The 18,611-nt window shown below is 47.8% G+C and overlaps 1 protein-coding gene across 1 annotated transcript in view; it reads left to right on the plus strand.

Annotated features, from left to right (window-relative positions):
- camta1a (calmodulin binding transcription activator 1a) overlaps positions 1-18,611 on the plus strand; it is a gene marked incomplete at both ends in the record, with an annotated part of 267,332 nt that overhangs the window by 107,474 nt on the left and 141,247 nt on the right. The window contains 1 exon segment of the mRNA XM_079175695.1: positions 13,472-13,539. Coding sequence (XP_079031821.1) covers positions 13,472-13,539 — 68 coding nt within the window.

Raw genomic sequence — 18,611 nt, forward strand, 5'->3', positions numbered from 1 at the left:
CATCTCATCCCCGCGCTCACCTCCCCGCCAACCCCCAAGTTGTTTTCTTAATGCGCAGTGCACCACATTCCCTCTGTGCTCATCTGCATAAGACCTTGGGATGAATGTTAACGATGTTTAATTAGACAAGACGTGGGATGGATGAGTGGGTGGAGGCAGGGAGGCCACCGTGGTGCTGCCCCCCGCTGGGGGGAGAGAACACATAAAACACACACATAGAAACCTGGAAGCACTCACACACGCACACACAAACACACACTTGATGAACAATAAATGACCATTAAAAGGCCAAAAGCTGGAGCTGAACATGACCTTACATGTGAGTGGTTCGCTCTGACTTAGTGCTGTGAGCTCCACCTTCCATATTTCACCAACACCAAGGGCATGGACCCCTCATTGTTAATGCAGAATAAATGAAACCTTTTTAAACGCAATAAATGTATGTTATATTATGTAGTTATTACTAACTGCCCTTGATTATAAATCTAATTAACCAAACATTTATTTCCCACAAGCTTTCTGTCTGAAATCAACAGTTTCATCGCGAAATTAATTGGCCCAGAATTAGAGCGTTTAAATTCCTCCTCCTGGCCCTTGTTTGTATTGTGGAGAGTTTGCGGAGTGTCCTACTACCACTACTTGAATACTAGTTGAATGGACTCAACACAGTGATCCTATTCACCTTCTCATTATTACTTTCTGGCCTAATCAAACTGCAGCTTATTACATTTTCTCCCCCACAATTGGTTGAGTGAACATTGTGACTGGGATCAATGCCAGGTGAGTGCACTGCGAACCGTGCCCGAGGCCGCCATGCTGGCTTTACACGCTTATCTGAGACACCGAGACAACTTTCTCGTCCCAGCTTGCTCTGTGCAAACATTTCCACGACACTGATCTGTGAAAGAACATCAGGCAGCAGCTTACTGTAGGGTAATCCAGCAAATGATCTGCGTGTCGTTTCGACATCGCAGCGATAAGGGGATGCAGATGTTTCCCGCTAGCTGTTCCCAGGTGATGTGTCATTATCCAGACTCGGTCTCAGACCTGCTGTTTTCCGCCCGTCTCCTCAACTGGGTGACCGACTGTGGGACCGGGATGCTGAAGGCACGCTCTCGAGTCAAATGTGCACTTTGTGTAATATTGCTTGCCGCTCTCTCCTTCAGGCGTGGGCTTATCTCCTGGTCACGGCCAGACAGAGACACCTGCGAATGCTGTGGATTAGCGGGCTGCCTCGGGTAAGGCGTTTAACGCGGCGCCCCCAAGGTTCCCCGGGAAAGTTGTGAGGCTGAAGCAAGCCCAACGGAGGCATCTCAGGGCCTAGATTGAGATCAGACTCCTCAAAGCTGCCATATAAAACATTCAATGAAGGAGTCATTTGAGAGACACGGGTAAACAGGCTTTGATTACAATAGAGGAAAGGGGAGCGCGTTTGTTCTCTTAAAAGCCTCGCTGAAACAACAACAAGGCTGCTCGTTCTCCTTTGTGTTGGAGACGCCATGTTGAATCTCCACTCTTAATTAATTTGGTGAGGGAGCGTTTGTCACCCCTGCTCTCGCCTGTTAGTGCTATTTGTCTCCGGGTGACCTTTGATTTCACACTGCATTGGTTTTCTCCCGTCATGGACAAGAGGCGTTTTTTGCTGACAACAGAGGAAACCTTATCTTTTAAATAAGTAATTCCTCAACTGCTCAGTGAGTTCACCAGCAGCAAAATATTGGGATTGCTGAAAAGAGGCTCACTGGGGAAAAGATCTCTCTCTATATGCTACACCACCTTCGCCTGACTCTCATTAAAAATTCCACAATGTTGTGTTTGAACAAGGCTTTCTACAAAATAGTATATTCTGTGCTACAATGCTGCTTCTGTTTGTTGATATGATACTTTATTTCTTTTGCTTTACTAGATCGGTAGATCACATTACATGCAGTATTGTTTGACTGCGTCAGTTGCTTGGAGGCCCTGTGGTTACGGGGTCTCCATGTGAGTCTGTATGGACGGCTCTTGGTTTGGCATCGGTTCAGTGTGTGACTTAGGAGGCACAGAGGGGGCAGGTTTATCGTTGTATTGTGGAGGGTTTAGGCACTGACACAATAGCACCAGCCAGGCCTCCTTGGCACCGGTTGAGACCCCCGAGCTCTAGGTTTTTGGGAAGGCAGCATTGATTGGGGGTGATGGCTGGAGTGACTGAGAGTTGGGTGGGGTGAGGGAATTGCAAGGGGATGGATGTGCTGGCACCTGGCTCTGGGTTCTGGCCGGATGCAGGAGCGGTCTCCAGTAACACTGATGCATCGCTATGAATTATATTATGCCTTGGCAACTGCTTACTCCCAGATTCATCTTAGCAGTCATTGGGTTATTTATTTATTTGTTTACACAATTTGTCAAAAGACTTCTCGAGTCAAATAAAAAAAAAAAAACAGATTACAAGATTAAAAATGAGGCAGATTTAAAAGTATTTCACCCAATGGCTATTTGTGTAGGTGAAAGCATTACCCCAGCTTGCAAAGGTGTCGCAGCTAAATTCTGATGGAGTGCTTTGTTTCTGCGCAAATGTCATTGGGGCGGGGGGGGGGGGGGGAAGATGGCGATGCAAAGTACAAGACGGTTTTCTCTGAACAGCTCTTGAACGCCTGCCTGGAAAGCTGCCGGGATAGCACCTCATTCAACGGCTGCCTGCGAGCTGTAGCACTTCGGGCTTTCGGAGATAGAAGTGATGCCTCGGGGCCCTTTGTTCAACTCTGACACGGCTGTTTCGGACACCTTTGTTCTGGAAAGAGAGGCCCATTCACAGCGTGCCCGGGGAACAAATTGAATCTTGGTTGACAATTAATAGCCGGGCGGCATGTTTAATTAAGAGCATGTAGCCAGTGAGAGACGTGAGGAAGATAAACAGAGGAGAGCTGCACAAGAGCCAGACTGGGCTCACAAAGGAGCAGGCCATTGGAGCGTCTGGCTGATCGATTCCCCACCGTCTGCAGAGAGCAGCGTTCACAAAGAGCAGCCTGCGCCTTGCCTCTCCGCGGGCCAAACTTTCAGAGGGGAGAGATGCGAGACAGATAATGCACACAAGGCAGATGGGAGTATGCAGATAGAGGCAGAAAAGTTGTGGAAAAGTTAGCTCGGTGGGGGAAATAAAATAAAGTGCAGGTGAAACCTATACAGCTGAACGGATGCACTCTAGTATTTGGTGGCTTCGGTTTGGTGAAAATGACCTTGAACACGAGGATTATTGGTGTTGAGTGGTCATTGACTGTAGCTCATGTGGATGGTTTGTGTTACATAGATGTCTGGTGTTGGGGTCTGCTGTTGGGAGACTAAACATGCATGCAGGCAAGCTGGTTTGACTTCAGGCGTCTGTGACCTTCACAGTCCCACATTCCCGTTATTGTAACATGAACACAAAGCGGCAGAGAGCCAGGAGAGAGAGCGAGAGAGGGTGAAGGAGAGAGAGAGAGAGAGGGAGAGAGAGGGAGAGAGGAAAAGAGAGAGAGAGAGAGACAGAGAGAGGGAGAGCACTTGACAGCTTGTCTGATAGGCCAAACAATACCAGCCATGGCCAGGCAATGCTCTGGACACACACACACACACACACACACACGCACGCACGCACGCACGCACGCACGCACGCACGCACGCACGCACACTCGCTTCAATTAAAGAGAGCCCTCCTCCAGAACTAACAATCACATCAGTCAGCGAGATGGCAGCAGCTGAGAGGAGATAAAAAGAGCGCGATTCATGTGAGGATTTGACTGATACTCTGTGTTCAAATGTGTGTGTTCTGCCTGGACATGTGTGTGTGCTGACAGGCGTACAGAGAGATGACAGCAACAGAAAAGGGAGTTGCAGGAATGTAACTTGTTCGTGTAAGAATTAAAAGGTTGTGTGTGTCTGTGTGTGTGTGTGTGTGCCGTACAGACTGTGTATAGGAAGTAGCAATAGAGGATATAGGCATGAGTCTGACAGACAAAGGGTGATCCTTTCATGCTGACGAGTAGTTGGGGGTGTAAAAAAAGAGAGTTTCTGCCGGCTAATTGGCCTGAGCTGGAGATCTGGCCATCCCTTTGGTGAGTTTTCAGACGTGTCTTGTCTTAATGTCTTTCCTGTCTGTCTCTGGAGCAGAGGGTGTTGCTCTCTGTGGATGGACAGCGCCGTGTGGGCTCAATCTTTCATCCTGTTTCTCTCTCCGACACATACTGTAGTCGATTAAAGACATAACCTTTTTGACCTTTAACACATAATCAGCCTCTTCTTCAATCTGTGTCTCTGCCTCTCTCTCTCTCGCTCTCCTCCCCCCCCCTCCTTCATGTCCTTCGTCTCTTGTCTTGCTGCCTTTAACTTGGCGAGCAGGCTTCGTTCTCTGCGCCACAATTTGTTCTCCTGTCAGCACACTCTGCATTTTTGTATTCAGGCGCCCCTTTCACCGTAGCTGCATATTGAGAACAGGCTGAACCGAAACGCTATAAACTTCACATAACCCCTCGTGTTCTCAGCACAGCATGCTACTCGTGCAAGCGCGCGCGCGTGCACGCGCACTCATTTGCAACCACATGCTCTAATGGGCACGCGTGCGTGACTGCATTGGTCAAAGATAGCTGCAATTTTTAAAGGAAGACCTGTAGGTGGTTCCGGGGTGTGTCTCGGATTGAAAGTTAGAAATTGGTTTCATGCAAGGGTGCCCCAGTCATTTGGCTGCACTCAATAGGGGAATTCAGAGGATAATGCAGGCATTAATTGATTCTGGAGCCTGAAATAAATAGGCTTTCAGGCTCACATGAGACAGAACTCTGCTCATTTGTGCCATTCGGGGAAGATGGGGGAGTCCCCTCCCCCTCTTTGGAGAAGTCCAGCAGGAGCCTTCAAATGAAAGTTTGACATCAGTTGATTGATATGAAGTGAACGGTGACCTTCTAGATTACACCGTCGCTTCCTTTATGCATGATGCCATTGCTACTTGACTTTCGGTAAGATTTGGGTGATGTTTGAGGATACAGTGCTCAGATTCTCACAATGTCCCCCACAGAGAGAAATCTCACCTCAATTATATTTAGATGACATTTGATGCCCTCTCTGTGGATTTCCCCCCCTGCAATATCTTTCTCACACAAAGCACAAGAAAGCCACAGCAATGTAGCTTTTATATCAAATTGTGAAATTACATTCGGAGTCAAACCGACCTGACGGCAGTCGGGTGTGCAATATGACATGGCACTTTCAATATCGTCCAAAAACAAGAGCGTCTGTCAAAGAGAAGACACACAGTAAAGAATTAGAGAGAGGACACACAGAGAAAACCACCTCCGCTGGTGAGTTTGACTGCTCCCGCAGGTTTTCTTTTTCAAACCCTCTTTTGGTGCACAGAAGTTGGGTTTGAGGGGGGGGGGGGGGGGAGAAAAGTTCAGCAGCCGAGTGGGGTAACAGCCTGGAGTCTCGGCAGTGGGGCTGGGGTAAGGTCGGCATCACGGAGGCTCCGCCACTCTCCGTTCTCCTTGGTTGGGCTGTCAGCGGGGGGCAAGGAGACGTCCTGCTGCATAGATGATGAAGAGGACGTGCAGCGTGGACGCCAGAGGTCAGACAGCCGCGGGGCGCCAGGAAGTGAACCTGGCCGCTTCCAGCCGCGCCCTGCAGCGCGCCACAATGCGTGCCCGCGTGCGCCCGCGTCCACGTTCCTTTTGCCCCGTTTACTAATGTAGTGCTCCACGTGTCCGCCTAGCCTCCAACACGTCTTAAAGTCTTGCCAGAAGTTAGAGCCTGAGGGAAAGAGAGATGGAGGAAAGAGAGAAGAGGAGTAAAAGAATCATTACACAAGACACATCTCTCAAGGGCACAGCAGTAGGCGGTCCCATATGGGCTTTAGATCAGCAGGCACACACACACATCCATGGCAACAACCATAGGGTCACAATGCTGCATAATTGTCGCTGACAAAGATGGATGTATTTCATCTCGGTCAACTTTATTTCCTATTCCCATTCAGTGTGTCCCTAACACACAACATGCTGTAGATCCGTTCCCACATCTCAACGAGTCCTCCGTGTTCTTCTACAAGTATACGACCGTACGAACGCATAGACATACCGGACGTGTACGCACAGGTGTGTTGTCACAGTGTGGGAGGCAGCCGCTGACCAGTGTAGCCGTTCAAGGTCAAATAATTACATCCTCTCGACGAACATCCGAGACAGCAGCCGTGGCACCGAATCCCAAACAAATCCTGCTTCATGCCAGCTCCCGCTTCCTGGTCTCTCTCTTTCTGTCCTTTTATTCCCTTCAGCATGTGACTGTAGGTGGGAAGTATTCTGGCCCCTTCACACTAGAAAAATAACAACAATGTTGAGAATATGTACCTATGTTTGGTGTAAGATAGTTAAATTGTATGAATTTTTTATAATTACACGTCAAAAAAATTTCGTTTATTACCAGAATGAAGACCGTACCCATTAATGGGTCCGTGCTGTAGCTCGCCCAGCAGAGCAGTGGGAATCAAAACTGGTAAAGGAATAGCGAATCTAATATATTTTCAAATTATGGTATTAGTCACATTTCAATGTTTGTTTTGAAAATAATGTCCTTGGTGAAATGATTAGGAATGTTTCGGAATATTAATTAAAATACTTTTTTATTTCTCAAAGTCCGCCACTGTCCCTCTAAAAACATGACTTCTCTTTTAGCGGGTGGTTAACACAGTTAATTGATACTGTAGCTAATCCTAATTAAGTAACTCCTTTTTCTTCTGCTGCTGTATTTATCTAACTGTCACTTGTTGTATTGTGCCTAGCTCTGGATTTTAATTGTTTTTGCAGTTGACTATTTCTTAAAGCTGACAAACTTTAAGAATGATAGAATAGGCCTACTTGACTAGCCGGCTGCTTAATTGGTTGCTGAACACTTGTTTTGTCTTTGCAGTACAATACACAGATGTTTGACACATGTTGAGCCACACCAGCCCCCTTGAGCAGCTTCAGTGCACCTTGGCGCGCATTCTACACGTCTCTGAAACGCTTAACGGAGGGATGAAACACCATTCTTACAAAAAGATATTCTTTAATTTGATGTTTCAGAGCGGTGAGATCTGTGGACTATGAAGGCTGCAACATATGACTCATCAAACCATTCAGTAACCCCTCGTGCCCTGTATGGAAACATCTGCATTCGTTATGTTTGTTATTCCTCATTTATTCTGGTTTCACCTTTGATTTGTCACCCATCTGTGGAAGCCCAGGTGTCTTACTGTATACGTGCGTGTGTGTGTGTGTATTGCGGGAGCATGCGCGAGAGCTCCGTTGTATGCACACCAATAATTTTTCATATTGCATTGATAAATTTAAGTTACGCTGTTATAAAAACGTCACCCCTCCGGAGCAATACCCCTCCTCCGTCACTGTTCTTTCTTATTGCTAAGTCCTCTCTTTGTGTAAAAGTATAGAGTGTGTAGAAGTGACACAGTAAACAAAAAAAAGGAGAGTGCTGGCGGAGCAGCTGCTGTGGGTTACATTGATTGTGGGAGCAGGGAGGCGTGCAGCGTTGAGGCGCGTGAGGAGGCTCCCCAAGAGAATGCCTCCTTTTTTTTTCCAGAACAGTCTTATGACCAGCATGCCAAGCAGAAATGTGAAGAGAGGCATTGACCAACTACTGGAAAACATCTAAGCTGTCCAGGATCAATGCCAAATTGATCCCAGAACTATGTATAATGTAGGGCAGTGGACGGCTCGTCTCGCTCTCCTCACCTCCTGTATGGCAGGAGAAGAGCTAAACTATGTGAGCAAGGCACACAGCGAGCGAGATGGAGGGACACACCCCAAGGGTGTGTTTTAAACATAATGGCGAGCCCTGCGTGGTGAATGCGCAGACGTGTGCCGAGCAATGTGCTAGCGCACGAGCCGTGAACGTGCGGTTTTTTGTTTTCTGAACTCTCCGAATTTCGTCCGGCCATGATGATGCGCTTTCTGTTTCGATCAGCTGTCAAGACACAGCGTGGTTGTTGTGCGGTTGTGGGTGTAGGTGGAGCTGAACAACTCTGTTGCTCCTTCACAGTGGAGAGCAACAGAGTGGACACAGTGTGACTTCCACCCCTCCTCCCCCCCCCATCGGCGTGGGCCATTCCCTGGGAAGCGCCATGTAGGTCCTAATGAGCAGTATGCTGGAGAGGGCATCTTTTTAACCCAGCACAGGGACTCGTAGAACAGCCTCAATCCTCTTCAACAGATGCCAAGTGCAGCTGTCAACAAGCCCCCACACTCTATTGTTGCTTACTTTCACTTTCTCAACTCCCTCACCCTCCTCCGTCTCTGCTTCTGTCTCACCCGTCTCACTCCCCTTCCCTTTTCCCTCTGCCCTGACTATTCACCTTGATAGCAGGCCCTCTGCATCCCAGTGCACGTGGAGCCGCGCTCGGACAGCCTTAAAGGCTATAGAGGTTACAGCTTGCTGAAAAAAGATTCACTACCTCACTACCTTTCCCCCGGCTTAAAAGAGTAATATGGCCATACGAGATTACATAGATACAGTGTGTGATACATTATTGCTGGTGCATTAAGAATTCATGAAGTATAAACAAAACAAAAAAAAAGCCCAAAATGAAACAGCAAAGGCGCTTTTGCTTGCAGAATCGAACCAGAGCGCTCTGTTTTAATCACCATACCTTCACGCTTCTCTGTTTTAAATGCATTTATCATTGTCACGGGGGGGGGGGGGGGGGGGGGGGGGGGGGACGAGAAAAAACTTTAAACTTTGTTCCTCCTCTCTCCTTTTTGATTATCGTCTCTGTTTTCAGTAACTCTCCACCCACCATCCTCCTCCTCCTCCTCCTCCACCCCATTCTTTCTTTAGTGCCAGTCTCTATCTCTTCTGTGTCTAATTGCATTTGAATTTTTTCTGGTGTAATCTTGTGATAGCCTAGAGCCTCAGTAACCCCCCCCCCCCCCCCCCCTCCACCCCGAATCCCCGCCAGTCCATTTGTGCCCGGCCTCGGGCAGGTTGGTTTCCTGGGCTGCCCTGGAGGAAATATCAGATGACCTGGCACTCCACAGTAAAAACCCAGGTCATCAGGGAGGGCTCCTCTCACCGCATCCATCCCTTGGCCCCCTCTCATCCACTTCCTGCTTTCAAGTGCAGGGCAAGGTCAGAGCTTTGAGGATGCACTCCCCAGACTTCACCACGAGGCAGGCTGGAGGCGCTGCACTCTTCTGTCTTCCCAGACTTTGCTCCGTCTATTCTTTTGCATCTTCCTGCTCTCTCATATTCATTTCATTAGCTCAAGCTTTTACCGCAATCAATACCGTCGCTAAAGTTAGTTTTTCTAATACGATTCATTAAGTGCCTTTTCATTAGTGTCACTAGAGCACCAGTATAACTGGAACAATACTGTAATGGACAAACATGTGCTGTAATTGATGAATCCTTTTTTTTGGGGGAGGAGGAGGATGAAGATTTAAATGGCTGAGCTCACAAAGACAGACTCATTCCTCTATGTTTTTTTTTCACATAATGTGTCTAGTCAATGTTGGGTTTTATAAACTGAGATTAAACTCTCAGACAGTGATGTAACTGTTGGTATTTTCATGTTGGGGTGGCACACAAAGGAAATGCGCCTCAGGGTTTTTCGTCCTCCCAGCTCCGTACCGTTCCCACTTCTCATTTTCTGTCAGCTCAAATGCGCTGTGGATGCAGAAGGAGGGGAGAGACATTATGGATGGTGTTTAGAGACAGGTGTCTGATGCGTCCTGAGATAACGCCAAAAGACTCCTATCTCTCCTTCTAATGGAACAGCGACAGTTGTTTCAAGTGATCAGGTCTGTCAGCCAAATGCTGGAGCGTTGGTCGTCTCAACGCCTCTCTTTTCTCCCATAAATCAAAGACGCTAGTGAGAGAGAGAATCAGAGGGAACAGCAAAACAATCTAGACTCAGCTCCACCTGGGACAGTGAATCCACCATAGGATGCCTCCGTCAAACATTGGCTTCATGTTTGAGTAGCTTTGGTGCAGCAAGAAAGGGTCAAACGAAACCCATCTGATCAGTCTCCAAGCGGTTGCTCTTAAAATTGTCATTTTAGCTTTGAGACAATCAAAATATGGGACGAGTCAAATCGTTTTTTTTTATTTACCGAGAGTTTACTGCTCCTGCTCCCACGTCCTCCTTCCTTGAAGCAAAGAAGTGAAATGGGATGAATATGTTAGTGTCATCTCCAATTCCAAATAGCTAGACATTTCAAAAGCTGATTCTCTCTGGAGAATATGTTGTACCTCCAGAGTGAAAATACCATCTGAAAGGCGAGACAGTAAAAGCCAGTCATCTCAAAATGAAAATTTTCTTACGGTGGCTTTCCTTTTCACCTCGGCTGTTATGGGAAAGAAAAGAAAAGAAAATGAGAGTGAGTGAGAGTCGGACTGGAGAAGGTGTGTGTGGAGGATATGAGACGAGAGAACTAAAGGGAAGACGCACTGATGAGTACGGGAGTGACACCTCCTGAAGAGCATGTTAATAACGTGCCAGGCCCAGGCAGGTAACCGGTAATCAGGCCCTCTGATTGTTACACGGAAGACAGAGACACACACGCAAACACTCCCGGCTCTCCATCTCCATCAGCCCTGAATACTGCTAGACTGCTCCGTCATGTTCCGGGGCAGCCCCCTGTGCTAACAGTGTGTCGCAGCTTTTGCAGAGACAAAAGAAACAAATGAGATGGTTGGGTTACAACAAACAGCTCCGGGTTGTTCTCTCCCCTGGAAAATGAAAGCCCCCCCCCTCCCTCACCCTTTTTTTTTTTTTTGCAACCACCGTGTCAATTAGAGGAGGTGTTGCTCAAACTCACTCTCTGGTTCACTGCTAGCTTGCGCTGATTGTTATTTATTCAGAACAGGCCAAGGAAGTGAGTTTGCCTCAATTTAAGCTGTGAGCAGAGTACAGCCCCTACTGGTACAGTATCCTTCAACAGCACCTGGAGGTAGAAGCCCAGCGTGTCGATGGAGAGGCTGAGGCATAAAGGAAGGAAGTTCAAACGGCCTTCCACAAGCAGGAGTCTAACCTGTGAGGTAGAGAGAGAGGCAGGAGCTGTGTGTGAGGGCCTCTTCTCAATATTTCCCCAGTGAGAGAGAGCGGGCCAGAGGCACTGAGGTCAGCAGATACAGTCCAGAGCCCATTGACAGCTGCTGGTTTGACTTTGATGCACCATCAGTGCTCAGCACATCGCTTGCCCGCTCCTCCCCCCCCCCCCCCCTCCCCCTCTCCCCCAGCCACCCTCTTGCACTAACCCGCGAGCATGTTTGTTCAACCTGAACACACGCTAGCCTCTCATTATGCCGCCCATGCAAACTTTGTCTCTTTGCAGCTGTTTAATGGCTGCACGTCTGTTTTTGTTTGTTTCCTCGCCATAAGATTATTGCACCTTTATGGTTGGTCGGGGGGTTGGAATAATCCCTGGCATCTGTTCAGAGAGGGAGGGGTGCGCAGAGAGCCAGAGGTAGAGGCTCACTTCTCTTCTTTTTTTTTTTTTAAATACGAGACCATGCGGCCCACTATTTCATCCTTTGCCACTGAGACCGGGGCTGTGGCGGTTTTTACAAAGACGGGAGTGATGGAAGGGGCTGTGTGCTAACAGGCGCAGAGGTCACTGAAGGAGCTTCCTGCTGCCGTTTATATGCCTCCCAAAATGAGTCCAGAATAGCGAGGATTAATCTAATCACTGCCGTGTTGGACTAATTTAGTTCCAAACGTATGCAGAGAAGTAACTTTATTGCGGCCCCTCATATTGAAGCCTTATTTTTTTCTTTCCTTGTGAACATTGTAACATCACACTTTCTCAGAGAACAAGTACATTTTGCTCATTTCATCAACAAGGTTGTGGTCTGCGGTTACTGTTTTCATCGCTTTATCGTTTTTTTTTTTTCTTCTTCTTTTTTTTCTGTCATGCAGCAGAAGTTATGAAGGAGAGGAGCAGCCCTGAGCTCCTCTTGACAGCCTCATCCCCTTCCTATCTTTTTTTCTCAATACAAGACTCCATCTTGTCATGGCTTCACTGCCTCCGGTCGTTATGGCAAGAGAACAGGAAGTTAATCAACGCAGCATTATCTCCCAGTCTGCACCTGGAGGCAAGGGTGCCAGTCATGCTACCCCATGCGCGCCCCCCCCCCCCCCCCCCTTCTCTGTCGGGACCCCCGCCAGCCTGGGAACCCCTCGCACCGCAGCGCCCTGCAGCGTCCCTAAGGGCCGTCGCCAGCGTGCCGCGTCTCTGTGCCAGGTCACACTTGTGACACGGCCTCCATGAGCCAATCGGAGCCGTTTTCCCGCAGTGGCGCATAGTTGAGAGTGTGTGCATGCGAAAAGAAAAAAAGAAGGAAGGAAAAACAACTGGCTCAACAACTGGCTCAGTTTTTTTGTGATCGATACGTTCTGCCACATGTGTCTCGTGTTTTTCCAAGCGAAAGCTGATGTTTTCGGAGACTTTATTGCCCCGCGTGGACAGGCAAAGTAACAACACGAAGCCCCGGAGGAAGGCGTTTTTTTAAAACAATATTTGACATAACATATGCACACTTAAAGGTTTGTTGACACACCAACATAAGAAGGGTCGCACATCCTTAGAAACTGGAAAGATGATATTTTCGTGCAAGATGACAGCCGGTCTGTCCTTGTGTCTCGCTCTCGCTAACAGTCTGCGAAGCTGACAAATGTTCTTGCTGAAGAGTGAATTGCCGGCTGTCGCTGGTAATCATTAGGTTGTCTACCAGCATCCAAAGTGCTTTTATTTCTGCCCATTAGTTTGGTGAGAAAATGGCCGGGTATGGTCAAGCGTGCGCCCCCTCACACTCCGACTGATGCAGTAGGCAGGGCGGGCATGGGAAACATGAAGGAGTCTGAAGTATCTCTATTTATACCAGTGGCATTTTGGGCTTTTCTTTCTTTTTCTTCATTTCAACGTCTATAGCATCTCTTTCCGCACACAACTGACTCCAAAGGATCACCGGCCTTTTTCTGAAGTAGCAGTACACACGCGTGTCAATATTGTGAGTCTGGCGTGTAATTATTATTCAAAGGTTAAAGAGTGGATTGATCCATAGAGGAGTGTCAAGGGCAGATCAAAGGGATTTGGGGGAGGATCGGACCAAAAATGTTAAAAGCCGCTCACTCTCAAACACAGAGACATCAATCTTCCCGTGAGCACCTTGATGTCCTCAGAGGAGAAACTTGATCAAAGCGTTCGGAACAAAGATGGCCTCAGAAGATGATCTGACCTCAGCTGCATTCCACTTCTGTCTCTCACTTTACTTTTACCAGTCTCCATTTACCTGCCTGAGCTCCCCGGCACTTCCCCTCGTTTCCGTCTCCGCCGTGTTTGTGCTGCTGGTTAGGCCGCCTGAATATCAATGAAGCAGTCTCACCGATGTATTACAAACACAAGAGAACGGTGATTAAAGATGACATATCTAAGCCTCTCTCCCTTCCTCTCTCCCCTCTTCTCTTTTTCCACAGGAGATCGCAGCTTACTTGATAACATTCGAAAAGCATGAAGAATGGCTAACGACGTCCCCTAAAACAAGGTAAGACAATTACACCCTCTGCACTATTTTAAAACATAAGTTAAGAATCATAGCCCTGAATGTATTACATCCAAAGAGCCAAAATTTCCATTTTTAGTTTTACATAATTCTTTTTTCTTCAAGACCATTTCCCTCGCAACCTCCTTCAAGTTCAGTGCAGGATGTTGAATATTACAGGCTGCTGATGGCTGTTCAGAAAAGTTTACGGTTTGCAGATGAACGATAGAATATTAATATTGACTAATAATCGCCTTTTAGCAAGCCAATTAACATAGCGTGCCCTGGTGCGGCATCTGCTTTGAATGGTATGTTAATGCCTTCCTATCCGTCTGCACAATCACCACTCAGCTAATAACACTGTTGAAGCAGGAGGTGTTTGTCTGGGTCAGACGCTACACCCACATGTGGAACAAAATGCCAAGAGCTACTGTAATGTTTGAAATAGAATAGGTGGTGCCAGCATTGCAATTCATTTATTTTGTTAATGTCTGCAGATTCATATAGGGCCAATTTGCAAATGAGGAACACATCCTCCTTGGCTTTTCAGCCAACACGTGCAATTCAATGTCAGCAAATGAACGTTTTTTATCGCGGCATGCATTGGCTGTGACGTAATTATATTATCTGTGTAGTAGAATGATTAATAATGCACGAGGCTTTGTAATAGCATCTCTCCACATTTGACAAAGTAGTGGACAGCCCCTTTGTTTAAGTAGCTCTGGATGGTCTCTTCGTCATGGACGGCTCTGGGATTGACGCCTCTCGGCCTCGTTTGGACTGTCTGGAGCTTTTACCGCTGCACTGTGAGACCACACAGTTACTTCACCGCTGCAGCAAATGTGCAGCCTGCTCGCACAATGTCCCCTTTTTGCTCAAGCTTACATTTCCAATGCTTTGGGAATCAGCTCAATATGTTAAACTTGTCTTCCTCTTTTTTTCCTGGCATTATTAGCAGTCCTCGTCCGTGTGTAAATGGACCCTGGGCCCACTGACATAGAACCCATTCCTCTCCCCACCCGTCCTCTCTTCCGCTGCCTCGGAGGGACATTGATAATAGTTTTGCATAAAGACACTGCCAATTAGAATACATTCTCTGGTGTAATTATGGAGCATGGGCCAAAAGAGCACTGAGGACACCTTTTACTTCTTTTTTTATCAAGAACGTCCTCTACTCTCCAACTCACCCAAAATGAAACCAGTGTTAGGCGTATTCGATGGGGCCTGCAGAGTTGGCTGTCCACGACTAAAGAAAGTATCACTAAAACTGGTACGATTGTGTCGACCAAGCGATTATTCGATTTAATCGACAGATGTGTTTTCCCACAAAGAACCGTGCAAAAGCACCACTTTAAATCTTGTTTTTTTACCAGAGATGGTCTCATACGCTAAATAAGCTATTCAACATTAAAAAAACATGAATAAATAAATAATTGACTAAAGAAATTTTAGTCGACTAAGCGCAGAACAACCAATTAGTCTGCTAATCGACTAAGAGGGGGCCGCCCTCCAGAACATATATGTGCTGTAATCTTGCTGAAGTAAAAAACATTTAAGGATCAAATATAAAAGGGTAAAATATAAAAAAACGAGACTGTGAAGGGTACTAGATCATTACAAATGTCAGCGTGCCGGCATCCTCCAGCACAAGACACCCTAAAAATGACACTTGTGTGAGATGTGAGCGACTTTTTGATCCAGTGACTTTCGAGTCAAATGGTCCTCCGGATGCTCATGGCCACAGTCTGTCACCTCTGGCTGTCTGTTACGCCGGGGTCTCAGCTGCCAGCGTGCTCAAGGGTTTCAACCCCGCGTCATGTCTCAGTGCAGGTGCTGATATCTCAGCAAATGTGTCACCGGGGAGCATCCCCCAGTGTGTACCTGAGATCCCCTGACAACACAACAACACGTTCCGTGTTTCAGAGGAGCCGCCGTTGCAGGACAGGATGTGTGCGTTTGCTCTCTGCGCGTGTGTTTCTAGACAACAGAGGCATGGGAGAGAGGTTGTGAAGTGTTTGTGTTTTCCTAGATGTCAGAGAAAGGGTACAGCGTAGTGATGGATGTTGGGGGCCAGGAGAGGTGGGGGGGGGGGGGGGGGGGGGGGGGGGAGTGAAAGGGTGCGGCGTGTATGTGTGATTGATGGGAGATGACTGATGGCTGGCCTCTATATGAAAAGCTTTCTGCTCAAGGTCACGGGTGAAAGATCAAACTAGGGACACCTGTGGTTAAGTGCTGCCTTATCATTTGTCATCACACAACTCGGGTGCATGTGGGCGGCCGCGTGTGCATCTGATTGTGGGTGCGCCGTCTGCGTGTGGGTTGACCCCTGAGGGGAATAGGCTAAGTAGGCTAATTCTCCCCCTGCCAGCGCCTGTAGACAGGGTCAGCGGGGCATGATGGGAGCCAGAGATAAGCAGCAGGGTCACGCACGCAGAGGCACCGCGCTGCATGGCTGCTTCGCATGCATGTAACAACTCTGACACATGCCGCTCATAAAACATGGGAGTGGGCCACAGCCGGAGCTGAAGGAGCTGACGCTAGCTGTTTTGACCAAGGTGACACGCAATGCAGGACATGCCCCGAATAGAGATGGCATCCTGTCAGCACAAGGAGGACGAGGTGAAGTGGACCAATTACGTGCGCCGCTCAGATGTGTTTTACGAGGCTAACGCACATCCTTCAGGCTCAGACGACGAGTGCAGCCAGCGTCGTCTTTTGTTTGGGTCCGTTTCTGTTTGTTTATCATTTTAAAATCTGAAGCGTGCCAGGGGATAGTGGTGGAATGCTGAGTGATTGATGTGCCTAGCTCTCGTAATACACATTCCCTCTCAGATAGGAAGTGCAACAGTGCTTAAAATCAATAGCAGCGTTCTCCCACTGACTGCTTGAACAGCACTACAGCTAATTCAGGCCGCACCTGTCAGAGCTGGGGAAATCTTTCCCTACTCGGGCCTTACACTTTAATTTACACCCATAGCCTCGCTGGCTTCCATTTCCATTAAAGGGAGAGCCTGGCATTATGGCTTTAATGAAGGCCGCGGCCAGGCTGTGATTTAAGATGGCCGTTACCCTGCACCTTCACTCCGCAGGAGGGAACGCACTTAAAGGGACAATTAGGATTTTCCTCCCCTACATCCTTCCAGATAGCCATACTCATTCTTTCCATTTGCCTTCTTAAAGATGTGCCCATGATGCTTCGGCTGATGGGATCTTACGGTGCCTGTGGGAGGAGAGTGAAAACAGAGGGATGGCACAGGAACAATGCGGTTCCAAACCTCGCCTATAACATCTGATTTGACCTCATCATGGCCGTTACATTGCGCTCCCGTTGAGAGCGGGCATTCGTTGTCCATCAGAAATGACACAAATGTCTCCTTGAGGGGCTTTTTCAGAGGTGTTTGTATGCTGACAGATGGAGAAACGATTGACCAGAGGGTGTCACAGATTGGTCAGCCCAAAGAGGTAATGGACACCTGTGTGTCTTATAGAGATGGCTCGTTATCCTGAGCATCCGCTAAATGGCACAAGGTTTCACGAGTGGAGCGGTCGACACATTAGCGTTTCTTCCCTCCACTGTTTGTTTTATAGGACTGCTTAACAGCCACCCATCTCAACACACTACAGAGAGAGAGAGAGCGCTTCTACGCCTGTCATCCAGAGCTCTCTGTATGTGTGTGGGTTTGTTTGTGTTCTCTCCTGTCTTGCATAAAATCCAAACATACAGTCGACTTGTTACAGCTGCTGGGGTGTTGAAGTGGTGGGCTCTGTAAGCCGTTTATTTCGACTTCTATACGCAAGTCTGGAACACACACATTTTTTTTACATGTACTCGCATGACCACAGAACACACACACACACACACACACCCACACATTGTATATTGAAACTATCAAACAATAAGCACCAGTCCTTGGAGGGCCTCGCAATGACACTGAACCTTGCCGCCCCCACGTCCCAGCGCAATAGCCCTCTCTCCTCCCACATTCACATCCGCAGCAACGGCAGCAGCAGCCCTCCAAAATGAAACCGAGTCCCTTCAGACAGCTTCCAAAGACAATGCTTTTATTAAAACCTACAGCAGCGGCGCCACCCCAGAGGCGCGGGCGCACCAACAACAGAGTAGAGCAGAACCGAGAGGCAGCCTGGAATCCACTAACGACTGTTTGTTTGCTATTGTGTCTGTGGCCTGTGAATTTGCGCAGATTTGTGTGCGCGCGCGCGCGTGTGTGTGTGTGCGTGTGCTTGTGTGACTGCGTGTGAGTGAGGAAGAAACAGATCGAGGCGATCGTGTTTACGCATGTGTAAACACAGGTATATGTACTCTTGCGTAAGCGTGACGTCGCATTTGAAAAAGACATTGCGGATGAGCCTATGCAGGCATTTATGAATGTATTAAGATGGCATGTGCATGCATAATTACCAGGGAAACAGCGTGGAAGTGTTTTGAATAATAAATAGAGTGCTTGTGTATGCTGTGTTTGTGTCTTTTTTTTCTTTTCTTTTTAAGAGTGGTAGAATGTGGGTGAGTCTGCCACTGTGAATAAGACCTCCCTAGGCTTATGTGTAAACTCTGTTTCTGTCACCTAGTCTGGCACATGGTGTGAGGAAGTGCGGGGCTTTGTGTGTATGTGTGTGTGTGTGTGTGTGTGTGTGTGTGTGTGTGTGTGTGTGTGTATATACTATAAGTGGGGGTTGGGGTGATGTGTAGGATGTGCCTGGGAAGGGCGTCTGATAGTGTTTGGTCCTAATTCTTTGTGGCAGTCTTTGGCTGGCAGAGTTTCAGAGGAGAGTGGAAAAGGACAGGAACAGCAGGAGAGAGAGAGAGGGGGGAGGGGGGAGGGGGGCAAAGAAAGGGGCACAGAAACAAAGGCATAAAAGATAAAGAGGTATTAAATAAGATCACATTGAAACGAAGACAGTAGGACATATGGCACTCAATCCAGCTAGAGTTCTGAAGAAAGGCGTCACGTAAATGTGAAGAGACTGATCGATGAGGTGAACTAGTCTGATCTTTGTCATCTCTTTCCTCTGCTTGTACTTGTTTTCATACCAACTCGTCATGAGCAAAAGTTTAG

This window comes from Pholis gunnellus (assembly GCF_910591455.1).
Source record: "Pholis gunnellus genome assembly, chromosome: 2".
In the NCBI taxonomy this organism is placed as follows: Eukaryota; Metazoa; Chordata; class Actinopteri; order Perciformes; family Pholidae; genus Pholis; species Pholis gunnellus.